This window comes from Spermophilus citellus (genome assembly GCF_964194105.1).
Source record: "Spermophilus citellus genome assembly, chromosome: 11".
NCBI classification, from domain to species: domain Eukaryota; kingdom Metazoa; phylum Chordata; class Mammalia; order Rodentia; family Sciuridae; genus Spermophilus; species Spermophilus citellus.
In genome coordinates, this window is record NC_138192.1 from 136,397,807 (window position 1) to 136,417,672 (window position 19,866).

General features: G+C 58.1%; 1 protein-coding gene across 1 annotated transcript; it reads left to right on the forward strand.

The window, feature by feature from the left end:
* The first annotated feature begins 6,591 nt into the window (after window positions 1-6,591).
* Window positions 6,592-10,651, forward strand: NEU4 (neuraminidase 4). The gene is made up of 3 exons (XM_081261897.1): window positions 6,592-7,209; window positions 7,346-7,601; window positions 9,176-10,651. Exons 1-3 carry the CDS (start codon window positions 6,889-6,891, stop codon window positions 10,159-10,161), a joined length of 1,563 nt encoding a protein of 520 aa, XP_081118023.1. The 5' UTR covers window positions 6,592-6,888; the 3' UTR covers window positions 10,162-10,651.
* The last annotated feature ends 9,215 nt before the right edge of the window (window positions 10,652-19,866 follow it).

Sequence of the window (19,866 nt, forward strand, 5' to 3'; positions counted from 1 at the left end):
GAGGGAAATATGGGGGTGTTTATTACTACTTGAAAATTCGTGTGGCTTGTGATAGAGAATTCTGAGTGTTCACCGTAGTACAAGGAAAGGAAAAGTGTTCTGAATGTTGTGGTGTGTGAACCATCCACAGACGCTGACTCCCTGCTCTGGGTCCGAGTGAGGCAGCACGTCATGGTGGAGGGCGTGGGGGAGGAAGGCAGCTCAGCACTCGGCAGCCAGGAAGCAGAGAGAGAGAGAGAGCCCCACTGACCAAGGACAAAATATACACCCGAAGGCACGCCTCCAGGACCCCCCCCCCCCAGCCAGACCCCACCTGCCTGTGGTCACCACCCAGCTACTCCCTGTCAGGGAGTAGTGCACTGCTTAGGTAAGGCCCTCCTGACCCAGGCTCTGCACCTCTGAACCTCCTCACCCGGCCTCACGCCTGGGCTTTGGGGACGCCTCACATCTGGACCACAACAACCTATATTCAGAAAAGCCCACGTCCAAATTGTGCTGACTGCAGATCACTTGAAGGAGAAGCTCCCTCAGACTAGGGGAAACTCAAGCAAAACTCAGCCTTTTAAATGAAGACAGAAAGCCCACAGTTCTACTTGTGAATTCAGAATCCCGCGAAGAGTACTGGTTGCTGTTTCTTATTACTTTGGGTGCAGGGGATTAGATGGAGGACCCAGGGTGCCAGTCAGGCCCTCGACTGCACAGGGGATGGGCCCAGGGCCCAGGGTGCCAGCCAGGCCCTCCAACACGGGGGCATGAGTCGGCCTCCCTGCTTGGTCATCGCTTTCTTCAATAGCACTGTGGTGATTTCTATTTATTCTGCTGATCTTAAGAGCAAGAATAATCTGTATTCAAGAGTGGCCTTCTTCATGAACCTGATTGAAGTTTTTTTTGGAGAAGAATTAAATCTGTGGGTGAATGTGTACTTGTAAAAGTACAGATTTAAAATTCTGCTGATGGTTTGGCAGGTGAGAAAGAGGCCCGGGTGTTTCCACTGCACACAGCCTTTTAGGGTGACAGTTGTGACTGTCAGAAGGCCATCACAGAACATGAGGGTTCAGTGTCACTATATTTTTCGATAGTGTTTCTCAGAGTCACCAAATCAGCCTCATGAGTTCATCATCTCCACAAGAGAGGAGATGCACCTGCGGGATATCCAGGGCCACCTCCAAAATCTCCAAAGCCAAAGCACACCACGCAGAGCTGGGATCAGAGAATGTCCCCAACAATGCCCAAAAGTCTGAAACCCTGTGAGCTGAGAGCAGATAGCTTAACCAGGGAGAGTCAGCCAGAGTCACAGAGGGTCACTTCCTGAGTTATAAAGTGATTAAAAGACAACAAAAAGCACGAACCCCAAACACTTCACCTTTTAATTTTCCTCAGTAATAAGAACCCCAGTAAAGAGCACAAGACCCAGGAAATCATCTTCACAAAACACAGACTAGTACCAAGAGTACATAAAACCCCTATGGGGCTCCTGCAGAGGCCACCCGGCAACTCACAGGTCAGTCCTGACCAGGGGCCCAGGTCTAACTAGACAGACCCTGGGAGAGTGTCTGAGGCTGTGTGCACCCCACTGCAGGAGAGCCGAGCAGGGAGCCGCTCCTGGGGGCCTGACAGGGCCTGAGAAAGTGTTTTACAGAGGACACCCAGGACAGCTCACAGCCACCATGAGAGTTCCAGAACAGAGAGCTGAGCTCTGCAGGTCCTAGAGCAGATGCTTCCAGTCTGACCTGACAGCCGGTCTCCATGTCTCTGATGGAGCAGGTGCTCACAGGACCTGAACAGAGAGCTGAGCCACCGTCAGATGGGAACACGGCAGAAAAGCTGCAGAGGAAGAGGCGGCTGAAGACTCAACACAGGTCACAGAATTAAATCAGAGTCTCTTGAAAACTTTACCCCCAGAAAGAACAAACAAAACTTTACCTAGAGCAGAAGACGCCTTGAGAAAGCCTTCCTGCGTTTTTGGTTTTGGTACCAGGGATTGAACTCAGGGGCACTCCGCCACTGAACCTATCCCAGCCCTGTTTTGTGTTTTATTTGGAGACAGAGCCTCACTGAGTTGCTTGGTGCCTCACTTTTGCTGGGGGTGGCTTGAACTTGTGATCCTCTGGCCCTACCTTCTTTTATTCCTTCCTTAAATTTGCATTTTGAGGCAATCCTTTAAAAGTTTCTGAAATTAGGCAAATCAGTCTTTTTATGAATAAAAATGATTTTCTATAGTCTTTATAGTTTTTCTCATCAAAAACACATTTTCTTCATGTATTCTTTGTATGTAGAATAATATATATTAATTAAAATTTTTAGCTTTTAGTATCCTTGATTTCCAGTGATGTCCAGGGGAGAGATGTTCTCAGTTACCTGCCACATATCATCAGCTGATAAAAACACATCTTAGGAACAAGTTTGCTTCTTGATGTGACGGGGATCTCAGCAGACCCAAGTGCACACCTTGTCTTTTCTGTAAAGCATCAGGGCCTAGGTATGCGGGCGCCGCGGGCGTGAGGTTCACTGTACATCCCATAGCCAGGCATGAGCTTTCTGACCACTTCCAACATCTCCATTCACCTCATCTGTTTATTTTTACCAATAAAGCTTTTATAAAGTCATAGAAGCTTTTACATACCCAGATTACTGATGGAAACTGAGATATTAGGCAGGCAGAGGCTTAATTTCCAATTATTTCCTGGTTCATAAATACCCTACCTCACAGACTAACTGCTGGGCTGGAAGCTCGGAAGCGCCCCTACTGCTTATGTACTCTTAAGTCAGACTCACATTTTTATGATCTTAAACATCTAGCCAAGATGGAGATAGCCCGACCTGGCAGCAAACCCAGGCAAAAATGAATGCCAACATTTCTAAAGACATCTTCATTTTCACTAGTCAATGTAAAACCGACTTGTTCACCACAGATCGACTGACATCTGAGCACTTGGAGGCATTTGGGTAACTAAGCGGTTTTCATCTATGTGAACACACACCTGCCGTCGGTGAGCTGACCCAGCGCTCCCTCAGGGACTGGACTGAGGACAGCTGCGGTAGGTCCACTTGCACAACATACGTCCACGTGTGCGCACAGAGACCTCACCGTTTTCATTTCAGAATTCTGGTCATGAGACAAAAAACAGAGTGCTGGAAGGTACCAGCTTTTATAAAGACAACTGGATCCACGTCTGACAGTAGGTCAGGTTAAGGCCACCTGGTAGCACCGCAGACCCTGAGACTTCATTCCGAGAGCTGGTCTTACAGGGGCTAGGGACCAGGGTTGGGGTGAAGCAGTCCCCACAACAGCTTGGTTTTTAAAAACCCTCTTCCCCGTCCCATCCCCCTTCCATCTTCAGGGGGTTTGGGAGCTCCGTCAGATGTTTGCATTTTAGCAAGGAATGCAGGAATAACCACCCCAGAATCACCTGGAGTTTGATAGCACAGCCATCTCTTTCATCTGCCAGAGTGGTTTGTTGACTGGCCAGCACAGGCAGAAAATGTGTTTAGAAATGGTTTTTAAAATACTATTCATGTTTTCTTCTTCTTTTTCCTGGTTCATATGGCAGACAAAGCTGTTTTTCTTGCGTTGGATAGACATAAGGGACGTCCTGCTGAGGCTGAGGTTCTGACTGAGGCACAAGGTGGCTTCAGGAGAGGCAGAGGGCTCACTCTGTCTTATTGGGCTGCTCTTTGTCACCTTGCTGGTCAACTTGGTCACTGTGATAAAATGCTTGAGAAAATCAGCCTGCAGGGGGAAAGGCTTATTTTAGCTCATGGCTCCAGAGGTTTCAGTTCAGGTTCACTTGGCCCCATGGGTTCAGCCTGGGCTGGTGGGGGATGGGTGGCGAGAGTTGGCAGCCAGAGAGAGGGAAGGAAAAAGGGAGAGAGGGTTGGGGGCAGAGCTCAGTTTCTCAGCTGCTCGGCTCAGCTCCTGGCCCCTAGGGAGCAGAGAGAAGGGACGAGGTCCAAACTTTCCCTTCTAAGCCTTCCCCAGGGCCCTGCTACTTCCAGCTGGGCCTTACCACGTAAAAACAGGCCCCAGGCTGGCAGGCTCAGGGAGCTGTCCCCCCCCAGACTGCACCTGACCTGCACACCTGATGCCCACCTGGTGGGGCCAGCTCCTAGGCCTGGCATCCACACAGTGCACCCTTGTTGTGCCAGACAGCTGCCACCACCCAGGGTTGCAGCCTGGGTGACTGGTGAGGCCCCACGCTGGTCACCCTCTGCTGTGCCCTCACCCCGTAGCTTGGTCCCTGAGGGCTGTCTCTCTGCCTGGGGTAAAGGACCAGCCCACCCCAGGGTGGCTTCTCACCTCCAAGGAGAGGAAGACCCTATGGGCCCCAGCTCCCCTCTAGCCAGAGGTCCCATATGGCTGCCCCCCATGGGTTTCCTCCTGGCTCAGGTGGCAGGTGAGGCTCTGAGGGGTCCTGGGGCAGTGCAGAAGGTGGAATGACAGAGACTTGGTGTGGGGACCCTGCGGCAGCCCACATGGCTTCCTGCAGATGGGTCCATAGGTGACCTTCCCGTTGACGTGAGGGTTCAAGGTTCTGAATCCTGGCCCTGGTCGAGGCCCGGGACACTTGAGGCCCAGACTGGAGAAGCCTCTGGAGGGGACAGAGCCACGTGAGGTTCCCTCTTCCCCTTCCCTTCAGGCTGACACCCTGCAGCAAGCTGACAGGCACCACGATGAAGGTGTGCCGGCCCAGGAGGGTGTGGGACAGTGGCCCAGCCTGGCCTCAGAACTCCAGGTTGGAGCCCACCCAGAGCAGGCTGTGGCCAGAGGTCTGGCCATCCCCTGCTGAGCCACAGAATGACCCCTACAACCTCTCCAGGGGCTCAGGGGTCCAGGTGCCAGAAGACGAGTTTGTCTTGGGGGTCCCGTTACCTCCAGGGCCTGGGCTTCCCCTCCTTGGCTCTGCCTTGGGCAGGGGGTGAGTGAACAGGATTGTCTGTCGGGACAGCTGTCCTGGTCAACCCCAAACCTGCTGAACTGGCCATGTGAGTAGGCGGCTGGTGCTGGGAGGCCCTGTTCCTCCTCTCAGACTAGGGGACATCCTGAGAGTTTTCAGAGCCTGGCCTGGGCCAGGGTGTGTGGTGTGTGGTGGCCTGTCCCTTCTGAAGCCTGTTTCCCTCTGTCTGCTCCCTGAAGCACTCACCTCCTGCTCCTCCTGGCTGAGGCTGAGCTTGTGCTGACACCAGCCCGGGTGGGCCCAGGCTCTGGGGCACCTGCCCAGTGTGGAGAGAATGTTCCTCTTGTGCCCATGTGGCCTGGAGAGCCACGTGGCCCTTGCACCTGCTGCTGGCGTGGGCACAATCACCCTTTGAGTGAAGAGCCCAGGGGCTTCCAGGAGACAGGAAGCTGCCTCAGAGGCGCCAGAGCTGGTGCGGGGTGAGCAGAGCTGGGGCTGTGGGGTGAGCAGAGCCGGGGCTGCGAGGTGAGCAGAGCTGGTGTGGGGTGAGCAGAGCCAAGGTTGCGGGGTGAGCAGAGCCGGGGGTGCGGGGTGAGCAGAGCCAAGGCTGTGGGGTGAGCAGAGCTGGTGTGGGGTGAGCAGAGCCGAGGCTGCGGGGTGAGCAGAGCCGGGGCTGCGGGGTGAGCAGAGCCGGGGCTGCGGGGTGAGCGGAGCCGGGGCTGCGGGGTGAGCAGAGCTGGTGCGGGGTGAGCAGAGCCGGGGCTGCGGGGTGAGCAGAGCCGGGGCTGCGGGGTGAGCAGAGCCGGGGCTGTGGGGTGAGCAGAGCTGGGGCTGCATGCAGTCCCCCGTGAGGGCCTTCCTGGAGTCAATGGCTGAGGCAGGCGGAGGCAGGGGACGTCAGGTGGAGCTGGAGGGGCCAGCAAGCCCTCCGGTGGCTGCTCCTGCTTGCCGTGAGTGTCGCCTTCTAGGGCTCCACCATGTGGGTCCCCATGAGCATGCGGGGGGTCCCTGTTGCAGCAGGGGTTTTGGTTCTGGTCAGGTGTGTGACTAGAATCCTGATCTCATCCCCACATCCAAGTGCTCTAGGCTGACCACCTCTATGTCCTGGTCTGGGATGTGTCTGGCTTGTGGCCTGGCCCGCTGGCCCCGTACCTGCATCTCCTCCCCAGCACCCCAGCTGGGCTGCACACACTCACTGCCCCTGGTCTGTCTCTGTGCAAATCAGACAGAGACCCCTTGGAAGGTCCACCCCAGGCTGCCCTGGGAGGCTGCTCCCTGGAGGCCCCTGCTCCTGGGGCTTCAGGTTCCTGTGAAGTCTTCCAGGTCCCCTCGGGCCAGGGCCCCACAGATGTGTGAGGGATTCCTGGGGTGGGGGTCTGGGTAAGCCAGGTGAGCTGCCCACAGCAGGGCTCTGACCACCTGAAGGGGCCTGTGGGTGAGGGGAGGCCTGGCTGGCTGAGGTTCATCTGGGGCAGTGGGGTCAGGAGGCCACAGGAGGACCTTCCTCCATCCCTGCCTGGGCGGTCCTCTGTCCTGAGTGTGGCCCCTCTTTGCTCCACCCCAAGCTCCTGCTGGGTCCCATCACCACCTCCAGGAAGCTCCCTCCCCCGCCATGTGCACCCGCTCAGGGTGGGAGTGGCTCTCACAGGGAGGAGCTGATGAGCCCATCTCCTCTTGCCCTGGAGATCTGCAGTCCAGGCCTCCTGGTGCATGGGGGTTGCCATGTCTCTGGGCCCTGAGGGTCCTCCGGCCTGCCCTGCCTGTCCCGTGGGAGGGTCCTGTGGTGTGGGGCACCCTGCACTGAAGGGGGCCTCTGCTGTGCACCCCACCCCCACCCTACTCAGGCAGCCCGGCCTTGGTGGGTCCCTTGGGGCCTTGAGTTTAGCCCCTCCTCTGTGGGGACGCCCTGAGCGCTCCCCTGGGCACCGTGTGGGAGCCCGTGAGCTGTCCTGCTGTCTGTCTTCCCTGTTGCTCTGTCCATTTGTGGACACAGATGTTCTTGTTGCCACAGCTCTGGCTGACCGTCTGCTTGGCCAGGCCCTCCAGACAGACGGCGGGCAGGGCTGGGCTCCCTGGGACCGTCCTGACCCGCGGCCACTCTGACCTGCAGAGCATGGGGGCCCCACACATCCCAGGGCGGACGGTGCTTTTCCAGCGGGAGAGGACGGGCCTGACCTACAGGGTGCCCGCGCTGCTCCTGGTGCCCCCTGGTCCCACGCTGTTGGCCTTTGCGGAGCAGCGACTCAGCCCCAACGACTCTCATGCCCACCGCCTGGTGCTGAGGAGGGGCACACTGGCTGGGGGCTCCGTGCAGGTGAGTGGCCAGCACAGAAGTGTGGGGTCCTGACGGAGGCAGCCTGGATGGGGAGGCTGAGGCCCAGTTCCTGAGCGCCCCCTGTCCTGGGCCCAGGCCTTGGGCATCCTGGCCAGTCACACTCCTCCTCTGGCAGTGGGGTACCCTGCGTGTGCTGGGGACAGCCATCCTGGAGGGGCACCGCTCCATGAACCCCTGCCCAGTACTGGACACGGCCTCAGGCACCGTCTTCCTCTTCTTCATCGCCGTGCTGGGCCACACCCCCGAGGCTGTGCAGATCGCCACTGGCAGGAACGCGGCCCGCCTCTGCTGTGTGACCAGCCGTGACGCTGGCCTCACCTGGGGCAGCGCTCGGGACCTCACTGAGGAGGCCATCGGGGCCATGGTGCAGGGTAGGCTGGCCAGGGCGGGTGGCTCCCCTTCCCCACAGGCCACCTGGGACCTCCTGCTGGCTCTCCAGCCGCCTGCTGAAACAGGCTTCAGTCCCGCTCAGGACTGCCTGGTCCCAGGAAAACCTCATTCCCAGGCAGACGGGATCAGGCCTCCACCCCAACGCCGGCTGGGCCGGGCGGGTGCCTCCAGCGGACCTGAGGCACTGTCCTCCCCCTGGCCGTGACTGTCTGCTGAGGCTGAGATCTGGCTTCCAAACCCATGGCCTCGCACCCCCATGGCCTCTTATGCCCCATGGCCTCCCACCCCCCATGACCTCCCACCCCCATGGCCTCCCACCCCCCGTGGCCTCCCACCCCCATGGCCTCCCACCCCCCGTGGCCTCCCACCCCCATGGCCTCCCACCCCCCCATGGCCTCCCATCCCCATGACCTCCCACCCCCATGGCCTCTTATCCCCCATGGCCTCCCGCCCCCATGACCTCCCACTCCCCATGGCCTCTTACCCCCCATGGCCTCCCGCCCCCCATGACCTCCCACCCCCATGACCTCCCACCCCCATGGCCTCCCATCCCCATGACCTCCCACCCCCATGGCCTCTTATCCCCCATGGCCTCCCGCCCCCATGACCTCCCACTCCCCATGGCCTCTTACCCCCCATGGCCTCCCACCCCCCATGACCTCCCACCCCCATGACCTCCCACTCCCATGGCCTCCCACCCCCATGACCTCCCACTCCCCATGGCCTCTTACCCCCCATGGCCTCCCACCCCCATGACCTCCCACTCCCCATGGCCTCTTATCCCCCATGGCCTCCCACCCCCATGACCTCCCACCCCCATGGCCTCCCCCCCTCCCCCCCCCGTGGCCTCCCATCCCCATGACCTCCCACCCCCATGGCCTCCCACCCCCATGACCTCCCACTCCCATGGCCTCCCACCCCCCGTGGCCTCCCACCCCCCGTGGCCTCCCACCCCCATGGCCTCCCCCCCCCCGTGGCCTCCCATCCCCATGACCTCCCACCCCTATGGCCTCCCACCCCCATGGCCTCCCACTCTCCGTGGCTTTGTCTTCTTTCTCCCTCCTCATTCAGCCTAGGGCACCTGGCCTTTGGACTCTGGTCCCCAGGCCTTCCCTCTGAGAATGCTGCCCCCTCCCTCCTCCAGAGCTGGCTGCCCACCAATCTTCATGGCCACCCTGACCTCTGCTGGTAGGCACTGACCTTGGACTCCATGCGGAGGGAGATGGACAGTGGGCAGAGCTGCTCCTAAGGCCTCTTGGAGGCCCTCACACCCGGACCTGCCCAGCTGCTCTCTGCAGTGCATGCCCAGCACTGGAGGCCACCCACCTGGACTTGGGGCTGGCGGCTGGCCCAGGTGTCCAGCTCTTGCCTCGTAGCAAGCCCTGGTCAGAACCCCGGCACCAGCAGCTCTTGGGCTGCTCAGGACACCCTGAGGCCTGTCAGCCTGACCTGAGGCACTGACCAAACTTCTTCCTGCCCCCTCATGGGCACTGCCCACTGCCACCCCCTCTAGGGGCACCCAGATCCCCTCTCACCTCTGCCTTCCTCTGTGCAGGCTGGGCCACCTTCGCAGTGGGGCCGGGCCACGGGGTCCAGCTGCGCTCAGGCCGCCTGCTGGTTCCTGCTTACACCTATCGAGTGGACCGTCGGGAGTGCTTTGGCAAGATCTGCTGGACCAGCCCCCATGCCTTCGCCTTCTACAGTGATGACCACGGCCGCACCTGGCACAGTGGGGGCCTGGTGTCCAACCTGCGCTCTGGCGAGTGCCAGTTGGCCCCAGTGGACGGAGGCTTCCTCTACTGCAATGCCCGGAGCCCCCTGGGCAGCCGTGTGCAGGCACTCAGCCCCAACGAGGGCACATCCTTCCTGCCAGGGGAGCTGGTGCCCACCCTGGCCGAGACTTCCCGGGGCTGTCAGGGCAGCATTGTGGGATTCCCTGCCCCAACCCCCGGAAGGCCTCAGGATGAGGGGCCGTCATCGGGCACCAGGAATCCCCCTCCCCCTCCTCCCCTCTGTCCTGCGGTCCTGGAGCCCTCTGGGGAGGGTGCTGAAGACCCTAATGGGGGCTTGGTGTCTTCTCAGCCCTTCTGCCTCCCACAGCCCTGGGGGAGTGGCCCCGGACAGCCTGGCCCTGAACCTGGGCTTGGTGAGGACAGGGGGGCCTGGATCCCCATGCTCCCCCTGCCCTCTGCTGCCCCCCCTCGAAGCCCCACATGGCTGCTGTATTCCCACCCTGCAGGGCGCAGGGCCCGGCTCCACATGGGCATTTACCTGAGCCGGTCCCCCCTGGACCCCCACAGTTGGACAAAGCCCTGGGTGATCTATGAGGGCCCCAGTGGCTACTCTGACCTGGCCTTCCTAGGGCCTGTGCCTGGGGCAACCCCAGCCTTTGCCTGTCTGTTTGAGAGCGGTGCCAGGGTCTCCTATGAGGAAATCTCCTTTTGCATGTTCTCTCTGCCCGAGATCCTGGAAAATGTGCCTGTAGGCCTTGAGCCACCCCCCTCTGGGGACAAACCTCGGGGGCACTGCAGGCCCTCTTGATGGGCCCTCTGGCTGGGCACCCTGGGAGGGGGGTGGAGTACACATCCTGGGGTGACCGCAGGATGGTCAGAGCTCTGCACCCGGCTTCTGCCCTGGCGGTGGAGGGTGAGTGTGGAGGACCCTGCAGTGGAGGGGAGAGGTTTGCATGTGGGTGGGGTGGGAGAAGGCCTCTTCCCCAGGCTGACCAGGTGGCCACTGCAGCTCTGGAGCTGGACAGTGAACCTCAAGAGCCCAGGGTCTCCTCTGCCCAGATTTTCCTTCCTCACTGGCAGACTGGCAGCTCATGTTCAGCAGATAGCTTGCTACTCTTTGGAGTGAGAACCAGAAATAAAGGGCTGAGTGGTGTGTGGTGCACATTCCCATGTCCGAGCCCTGGGAAGGGCGCTGTGCCGGATCTAGCCCCTTCTCCAACCCCCTGCCTCAAACCTCCCTGCCCTAACCACGCTGCTCCCAAATGCTCAGGGGTGGCTGGCAGAAAGGAGGTCAGGAGGAGAAGAGCACTCGTGCCTCTTCTGTCTGCTGTCCACTTGGTGCTGACCCCACCATTCTGGGATATGTTGATGGGTAAGGTCTTCCCGTCTCTGGCTGCAGAAGCAACTGGGCTCCATCCTGCTGGCTGCCCTTGCCCAGAGGAGGGCGCATCTCCTGGGACCAACCAGTATGCCCTGTGCACCTGGAGAGGGCTCTGGTGGCATGGGGGCTGCTTTTAAAGTCCTACTTTCTAATTATAAAATTGTATCTATTTCTTTCTTTTTTGGGGGGGACTGGGGATGAAAACAGTGGTGCTTGACCACCGAGACACATCCTCAGCCCCTTTTTGTATTTTTCAATTTGAATCAAGATCTCACTGAGTTCCTAGGACCTTGATGAATTGCTGAGACTGGCTTTGATCTCGAGATCCTCCTCAGCACTGGGTCACAGGCATGTCCCACCACGCCCGGCTAATCATATCTAGAAGACAGATAACTCTCTTGTCTGTCATCTATCATCTATTTACCTGTCAATCACCTGTCATCTAGCTGTCTATCATCTATCCATCTATCATCTGATATTTATCATCTAGCTGTCTATCATCTATAACTATCTTTCTATCTCTTATGTATCATCTCTCTGTCATCTCATCTATTTATCGTCTGTCATCTGTCAATCATCTATCATCTATCAGTCATCTATCTATCTCTAGGCATGTTGCAGAAAATATGGAAGATATAGACAGCTCTCCAGAAGGACTGGAAGTGGCCCGAGGAGTCTCTCCTGGGCTGTGCATGGCCTTCTGTGTGCCTCCCTGACCTCTGGCTGGCTGGGCACTGGTGCCCCTTGGTGGGCACTCTTGGCCAGCAGTAGGTCTCACATGCCCTTATGTCATTTCTTCACGAGTCCCTGCCCTGTGACCAGCTCCTTGGGTGTTTCTGGTCTGAGCTCCTCCTGAGGTTGCACGGCCGCCTTGGGCTGTCTTCCCCGCAGGGTGGAGCATCCAGGAAGCCTCCAGGCTACAGAGGGTCCCCAAGGGAGCAGAGGACCTCTTCATTCTGGGGCTCTGTGCTGCTGGCAGGGGAGCTGCTGTGGGGTCATCACTGGGCTTCAGACAGGGGCAGGAGGAGGAGCGGAGAGCCCCTGGCTGGTCAGGCCTGTGGTGACGTGTTTCCGGGGTCACTAGGTCCTGCAGCAGAACCCCGCAGACTGGCAGCTCCTGTTCAGCAGACAGCTGTTTCCTCAGGGTTCTGAGGCTGGGAGCCTCAGGGTCCACTCTGAGGTCAGGAGGGCCTGCTTTCTGGCTTGTAGGTGAAGAGTGGGGACTCTCCGAGGCTCCTGGTGCTGATCCCTCCCGAAGGCCCTACCTGCTCACACTGCCATCTTGGGGGCAGGGATCTCAGCACCCTCCTGGGGACGCATTTGGACCCTCAGCTTCCGTGTCTGAGTCAGAGAAGAGCAGGTCTCTCTGAGGTCCTGGGGCCACATGGCTGGAGTCCTTATAGCCCCTCCTCTTCACTCACTGGGGCCAGCTGTGTCCCCCCATGCATGTCCAGCCGGGTCCTCCGGTGGTGACCTTCTTTGGATACAGGGTCTTGGGCCTCCATAACCATCCTGATGAAATCCAGGAAAGCTGCCTGGGTCAGGGTGAGTCCCCACCCCAGGACAGTGTCCTCCCAAGAAGAGGGGACTCTTCTTGAGACAGCTCTCCAGAGGGACTGGAAGTGGCCCGAGGAGCCTCTCCTGGGCTGTGCCTGGTCTTCTGGACACAGGAGCCAGAGCAGAGTGGTGGAGTGGTGAACCCCTGAGCGGGGAGAGGCAGGCAGAGCCTCCCAGAGCCTCAGGGAGCAGAGCCGGTGGCCCTCTCACCTCAGATGTGGCTTCCCTTGAGGGTGCTGTGGTCCTGTGTGGAAGCCACCCTAGACGTTGCGCCACTGTTTCCTCTCTGGCTGTCGGTGCTCCCACACGGACCTCCAGATGTCCGCTGAGCGGCGGGCCTTGTGCTGGCCAGAGCCACTGTGCTCCTCCCCTGCCCAGGGCTGGGTCTGGCCATGGCTGCCAGGCAGGTGGCTTGGCCCGAGGCCATCTGGGACCACCACAGGGTGCTGACCTCTTCAGCAGAGCAACCGGGCCAGGCCAGGCAGGTTTGGGGAGTGCGGCCTCCTCATGGGGCCCAGGCTGTGGAGGCCGACCCGCGGGCAGTTGGACGGGTTAGCAGCCACTCAGGAAGGCCTGGCGGCACCTGACTCCAGGGCTACAGGAAGGGTCTTGTCCCTGGAGCTGGCTCCAGCAGAGCCTACCTTCTCCAGGGTCTGTCTCTGAACTCTGAGCCTCAGACCCTGGTGGACCTTGCCCACAGGGAGCCAGTACACAGGCCCTCAGGCTTGGCAGAGGTGTCACCGTGCCCAGGCCCAAGGCTGCCCACTTCCTTCAAGCTCCAGGGGCTCCGGAGACACCTGTGGGGTGCCACCCACAGACCTGCAGCCCGCCTTTCCCATACCCTGCTAACACCACGTCTGTCCGGCCTGTGGCCCCACTCCTGCCTCCCTGTTTGTTTTCTTCTTTCGCAGTCCTGGTGCCCTTCCACTGAGCTACCTCCCCAGACTTAGTTTTGTTTTTTTTTTTTTGAGGCAGAGTCTCCCTAAGTTGCCGAGGCTGGCCTTGAACTTGGGATCTTCCAGCCTCAGCCTCCTGAGTGGCTGGGGTTACAGAAGAGTGCCATGGTATTCAGCTAAAAGGAAGGACATGGTGACACATGTGACACATGGGAAGACCTCGAGGACATGATCCTGAGTGAGATTAGCTAGCCCCAGAGACATACCCTATGTGATTTCAATGACCCAAGCTCCCCAGGAGTCATATCAAAGAGACAGAGAGTAGGAGGGGGTGCCAGGGCTGGGGAGAGGCTGGTGTTGCAGGGGGCTGGGGGTGGGAGACACAGTGTCTGAATGTGCTTGCCGTCCCCGGTGCGCACTGTGCCTGGTCAGGGCTCTCATTGTAAGCGTTGGGAACCCCCACAGCCCCTGGGGCACAGGGGGATCTGCACAGCACCCATGGCACAGTGCACTGCCTTGTTCAGCGTCTTCTGACTGGTTCAGGCCGTTTCTAGGCCTTCCTCGAGCAAACAAAGCTGCAGTGAATGCCCAGAGCACGGTTCCTCCCAGATGGAGCCCCGACTTCCCCAGGGTGGATTCCCAAATGTGCAGGGGCTGGCAGAGGCTGCCGTGGAACCCAGGGCCTTGCACATGCTGGACAATTGCGCCACCCTAGCTTTGTCACTTTATTTTTGAGACAGGGTCTGGCTAAACTGTCCGGGCTGGCCCTGAAGCAGTGATCCTCCTTCCTCAGCCTCCCAAGCATTTGAGGTTGTGGGTGTGTGCCACAGCGCCTGGCTGAGGCGGGGATCTTAAAGCCAGATGGGAAAGTGGGCCTCAGGAAGGGAGGGACCCCCACAGCAGCCTCAGGAACTGGAAAGCACTGGGTGATGCTGGAAGAGAGCTGCCCCCAAAGTCCTGCCAGGGGAAGTGCCTTGGAGAGCCAAGGCCCAGGCCAGTTCTCAAACACGGGCAGTGGCTGATGTGCAGGGGTCCTGAGCGGCTCTGGGTAGGAGCACCTGCTTCCAGACAGAGGCTCAGGCTGCTTCAGTGCAAGGGCAGCAGAAGCCTCCGGTGCTCAGCCCTACCGGGACACAGAGTGGACAAGCCCTGGAGTGGAACCGTTCTGCTGAGACCCTCACATCACCCAGGAGGAGTGGGTTCCAGAGTGGAAACAGATGGCTGGGACTCTCGCATCACCCAGGAGGGGTGGAGCTCCAGTGCACGCTGGTCAGCGCCAGGACACAGTGCTTTCTGGCAAAGCAGCGTGGTCACTAGCTGACCAAGGTGACCGACAGAGACAGGAAGGTGTGGACTTGAAGCAGACCAGGAATGAGAAGAGATGCCCCTGAGCTGGGAGGGCAGAGCAGGAAGTAGACGTGGGGGGCTGACGTAGACCCCACATGCCCAAACTGCTGTACACGTGGACTGACTAATGTGCCAACTGAAGGTCAAGGTGGCTGGCTGGCAGAACCACACCAGAACAGCCCCAGCTCCATACCCAGCCATCCATGACCCCCAGGTGGGGACGGAAGGCAGGGCCTCGGGCATGCCCATAGTGCTCGACCACCCAGCCCCACCCAGCCCCCAGTCAACCGCACTCCATGGGCAGCAGACACAGATGAGGCACAGAGACACATCAGGCTGGCAGCCAAGGGGAAATAATGACCAGCCACAGGACACAAGGGGCAGTGAGGCAGGGTACTCACACCTGAGAGAGACCTTGCTGGGGACAAAGGGGATATTTCAAATGATGAACATCTTGGTTTACCAGGAAGTTACAGTGATTCTAAATGTGTCTGGACGGGATACTCTGCTTCAAAATATAAACCCAAAGTGGACAGACTCAGAACCCAAACAGTAGGCAGCTTCTCAATTACGACAGAAATTCTGAGACACATCTCCCTAGAATCGATGGAGCAAGCCGACAAAACAGAGATCAGTTAAGACAGGAGACTGAAGATTCAGCCAGTTGAAGACACACAGCTGGCTGACATGCGTGCAAAGCCACAGAGGCTGGGGACAGCCTGCGTCAGATGCCCCGAGCTGTGAGGACAGCAGCACACTGGCCTGTGTAGTCTCCACGGGCTCCAGGGGAGGGAATCACCTGCAGTCGAGCTGGCCGTCAAAACCAAGGGAAGTCAAACAATCTTCCTGTGTTCAGAAGTCAGGAAACCACAGTACTAAACAATGAGGGTTCAAAGAAGCTACACCACTTCGCGGTATTGACCCTGAAGAATCCAGGTCACCTTACTAGAGTGACACGTGCATACCCATGTCTATAGCTGCACAATTCACAACAGCCAAACAATGAACCAGCCGAAGTGTCTGTCCGTACACGAATGATAGAGAAAATGAGGTGTAGATACACATTGGAGTTTTGTTCAGCCATAAATAAAAATGAAATTATGGCATTTTCAAGAATATCAATGGAACCAGAGACCATCATATTAAGCAAAATAAGTGAAACTCAAAAGGTCAAGGGTCATATATTTTCTCTCATATGTGGAAGCTAGAAAGGACAAAAAAGAAAACCGAGGTGGGGTTTCTCTCCTAAAAATCATAAGGAGATCAGTAGAGGAAAGGAACCCAGGGTGGTGGTCCTGGCCCAGCTGTATGTTGTATTGTGTGCATGTGTGGATAGGAACAACAAATCCCACCATCCTCTGTGAGGGTGATGCTCTGATAAAAAATGAGGGGAAAAAATAAGCTACTGTGGAAACTAGAAACTCTATTTAAATTAGTTATGTGAACATAAAGCCAACTTGTGGGATGAAGCCAAGCTGGGGAAATGTTGGAGAGAAGAGAGCCTGTGACCTTGGAGAGTTATGGAGGAAAGGAAGGGAGGACAGAGAAGTGTGCACCGCAGGAAGGAGCCCATAGCTGGGGCTGGACGGCGGGCCCTTAAGGCTCTTGAGAAAAGGAAGAAAACACACGTTCAGTGAAGAAAACAGACAACTGATTTAAAAATGGGGAAAAAAGATGCTCACAGACATTTCCAAAGAGGACAGGCTGCGGGCAGCTGGCAGGCCCCCTTCCTGCCACCAGGAACCCGAAATCAGCACAGCAAGGAGACACCACAGCCCCCACGGCCAGACCCAGAGCCACACGGAGCGCAGAGCAGGGCTCTGGGAGGCCGTGGGGTGCTTGTTAACACACTCGCCTCAAGACCAGCGGTGGGCCTCCTGTTTACCCCAGCCCCTGCACCTGCCTGTTGTGAGCTGGGCAGCTGCCCAGGCCCCCTGGTGGGTGGGTGGAGAGGAGCATGGGCTGCGGCCCTCAGGCCACAGAGCACCATCCAGCCCTGAAGAGAAGGCACCAGCAAAGACATGGAGGGAATTTAAATGCACGTTTCCAGGGAAGAAAGCCACCTGCAAGGCTGCTGTGACACATGACAAAGGTACTGTGGTCACTGTGGGGGCATGGTCTGGGTAGCAAGCTGGGTCCCAGAGGATGCTCAGGACCATGGACAAGCCACGCTGGAGCATGTTGTCAGTCCTGGGGGGGGGTGCTGCAGGTGAAGGGCAGCCCAGGGACTACAGCACCTGCCCACTTTTCCTGCAAACCTCAAACTATTTTTAGAAGTGAAATTCATCAATTTAAGAGTATAACAAAAACTCTACTAGTAAGATAAAGAAGAAAGACGTCCATATTCATACCATCTGCGGGATACAGACTTGTGCAAACGTGACCAGCCACAGGACCTGGGCTCAGGACACCCGCCCTGGAGACCCTGTGCACCCTGGTCAGAGCTGGGCCCACTCACTGTCCTGGCCCTCGGGTCCCTGGACCTGGTGCCCAGATGTGTAGCCACACAAGTGTAAGTCGGCAGGCTTTGAGGGAAGCAGGCAGCCTCCTGGTCCAGGTGGGTTGCTCTCCCTAGTCGCCCAGGGCCTCTGAGGAGGGAGGAGGGAGGAGGGAGGAGGGAGGAGGGAGGAAGGAGGAGGGAGAGAGGGCCCAGGCGCTCTGGACCAGGTCTCCGTGACTGCCTTGTTGCAGGGTACTGGTGCCTTCAAACTTCCTCTGTGCTGTAGCTCTTGATTTCCCCCCTTCCTGAGACTGAGCCCACCCCATGCCGGGAGGCACTCCTTCACCTGTTGGTGGATGTGGGGTCACCTCTGCCACCTGACTTCGGGGAATGGCACTGCTAAGCACCTGGGAACCGCATTCTTTCTTTGTCTGAAGGATATTCTAGTAGGCAACCACTGGTTTTTGAAATTAGATTGCAGTAAAGCATAAGAATCAGAAGTGACCCTGCTGTGTGACATAGGGTGGTGATGATGACACCCCTCTTCCTGGGCTGCAGCCCTTCCAGCCTTGCCTCTGGGCTGGGTGTTGTGAGAACGACGGCATAGGATTCCCCACCAGTGAGTGGGCAGCCCAACTGGGTCAGCGGGTGCAGGCACGAACCACTGCTCACCACCCAGGGGCTGCGGGGCCTCAACTGCCCCTGGAGCACCCGCCACACCTCGAACTTCCAGAAACTCTGGGTGCACATGGTGGAAGGGTCCACCCACATCGGATCACTGCCCCTGGAGCTGAGTGCTGCCCCTGACCCGCGTGGGCAGTTGAACCTAAGGTGGCCCGTGTGAATTTCCAGGGACACTTTCCCTTAAAACAAGCTTCTCAGCCCCCAAATGGGAGAGCAAGGGAAAGTCACGAGAGGCTGGCAAGAGAGAGCAAGCACGTTTGGAAGTGGGCTTTAACTGGGGGACCCTTGTTCTTAGAAAGTTCTCTCCAAAAAAGGCCAGAAGGGGCAGGGTTAGGAGGGACAGGGAGTGCAATTCAACCCCAGGGGTGATACTTACATCTGAAGACCCTCCTTTCATTTCCTGAGCTGGGACCATGTCCAAGTCACCACAAAATGGAGTGACTGGTCAGAGTCTCCTGCTTCAGAACTGGAAGGCAGGGGTCATTCAGAGTGGCCCCCCACAGCTGAGATCCCCAGGGCTCACCCACTGGCCCCTCACATCCTGCGAACCGCCCAGTGCCTTGGAGGTTCCAGGTCACCAGCTCGGTCTCCTGCTGCCCCAGGGAGTGCCTTCAGGTCTCTGCAGGTTCTCCTGCCTGGAGACTTGGCTGTCCCCTGGACCCTAAAGGGCAGGACCTCAGGCTCCCAGGAGAGAGGGACTGAGACGGTGTCCTTCTTGAAGGGCCTCCAGGTGGGACTTTAGGACTAGGGCCCAGGAGAGGCAGGTGCAGGGCACCGGGAGCAGGGTCCAGGAGCCTGGGGCAATCTCTCTGTTGCTCTGGGGATCACCCTCTGGGGTCAGCCCCACCTTGCTCCCAAGAACCCAGGACTGGATGAGGAGCCCTGAGACCAGCTCCACAGGGACCCCTGAAGCCGCTGCCTCTGCGGGTGACCAGGGAAGACCCAAAGGACAAGCCTGGGTGGGTGGGCACAGCTCAGCCGGGGCTGTGACACATGCCCTGGGGCAGAGCGCGGCATGGAAACAATGAGAGTACAGCTCTGGTGGCCCTTGACTGGGAGGGAAGGCGGGTGGGAAGTGCTGATGACAGCTCTCAGTTCTTATCTGAGCCTGCTGTCACCACAAGTGGCACGCCAACTGCACCCAGGCAGGCTGCCTGGCCTCCCTCCCTCCCTGGGTCTTATTTTTTTTAAATAACTGTTTATTTATTTATTTTAGTTGTAGTCGAACACAATACCTTTATTTCACTTTTTTTATGTGGTGCTAAGGATCGAACCCAGGGTCCTGCATGTGGGAGGCGAGCATTCTACCGCTGAGCCACAACCCCAGCCCCCTCCCTGGGTCTTTTGTTTCAAACTGGTGCCTGGTGATTACAGGGTGTAGTGGCCCTACCAGGCGTGTCCACGCAGAACCTGCTGGAACCATCTCATTCGCAGAGCCCCGCCCCCCCTTCCTCTCCCTCCTGCCTCCCTTTTGTTTTCATGAGACTGTTTTCCCCCTGCTCCTTTTTTCTCTTCGGCTCCCACATCTGACCCTTGACTCCAGCCAAGCTCTTTTAAACAGAGTGTATTAATCAATTTGATTTTTATTTTGGTATTTTCTTTTTTTTTAATATTTTTTTAATTTTTTTGAGAGAGAGAGAGAGAGAATTTTTAATATTTATTTTTTAGTTCTCGGCGGACACAACATCTTTGTTGGTATGTGGTGCTGAGGATCGAACCCGCGCTGCACGCCTGCCAGGCGAGCGCGCTACCGCTGGAGCCACACCCCCAGCCCCTATTTTGGTATTTTCAATGCTCAAATCGGCATGTCATCTTGACATGCCTCTGACTCTTCCTCGCTTTGGGGGACAGTGAACTGCCACTGTCCTCCTGCTCTCTGCTGAGCCAGGGGCTCCTCATACCACAGTGATGGGCTGCCCCAGCGGGAGGCGACTCCGGCCAGCTTGGGGTGGTCTCTTGGTGGCAGGGCCAGCTGTGGTCCCCATGCAGTTCTCATTCCCCAGGTTGCCCCTACCCTGGAGGTGTAGGACCCCACCCTCCCAGGCTGGGTCTTCCCTCCTGACGACTGAGGCTGCGCCCTGCTCCTCGCATCCAGATCTTGCCCAGCAACTTACTGCTGTGTCTGTTTGCTTTGCAGGGCTGGAGGACAGTGCTGGCCCTGTCATGTCTGTGTCCAGCTTCTCGTCACCTGTCCACAAATGTGCCAGA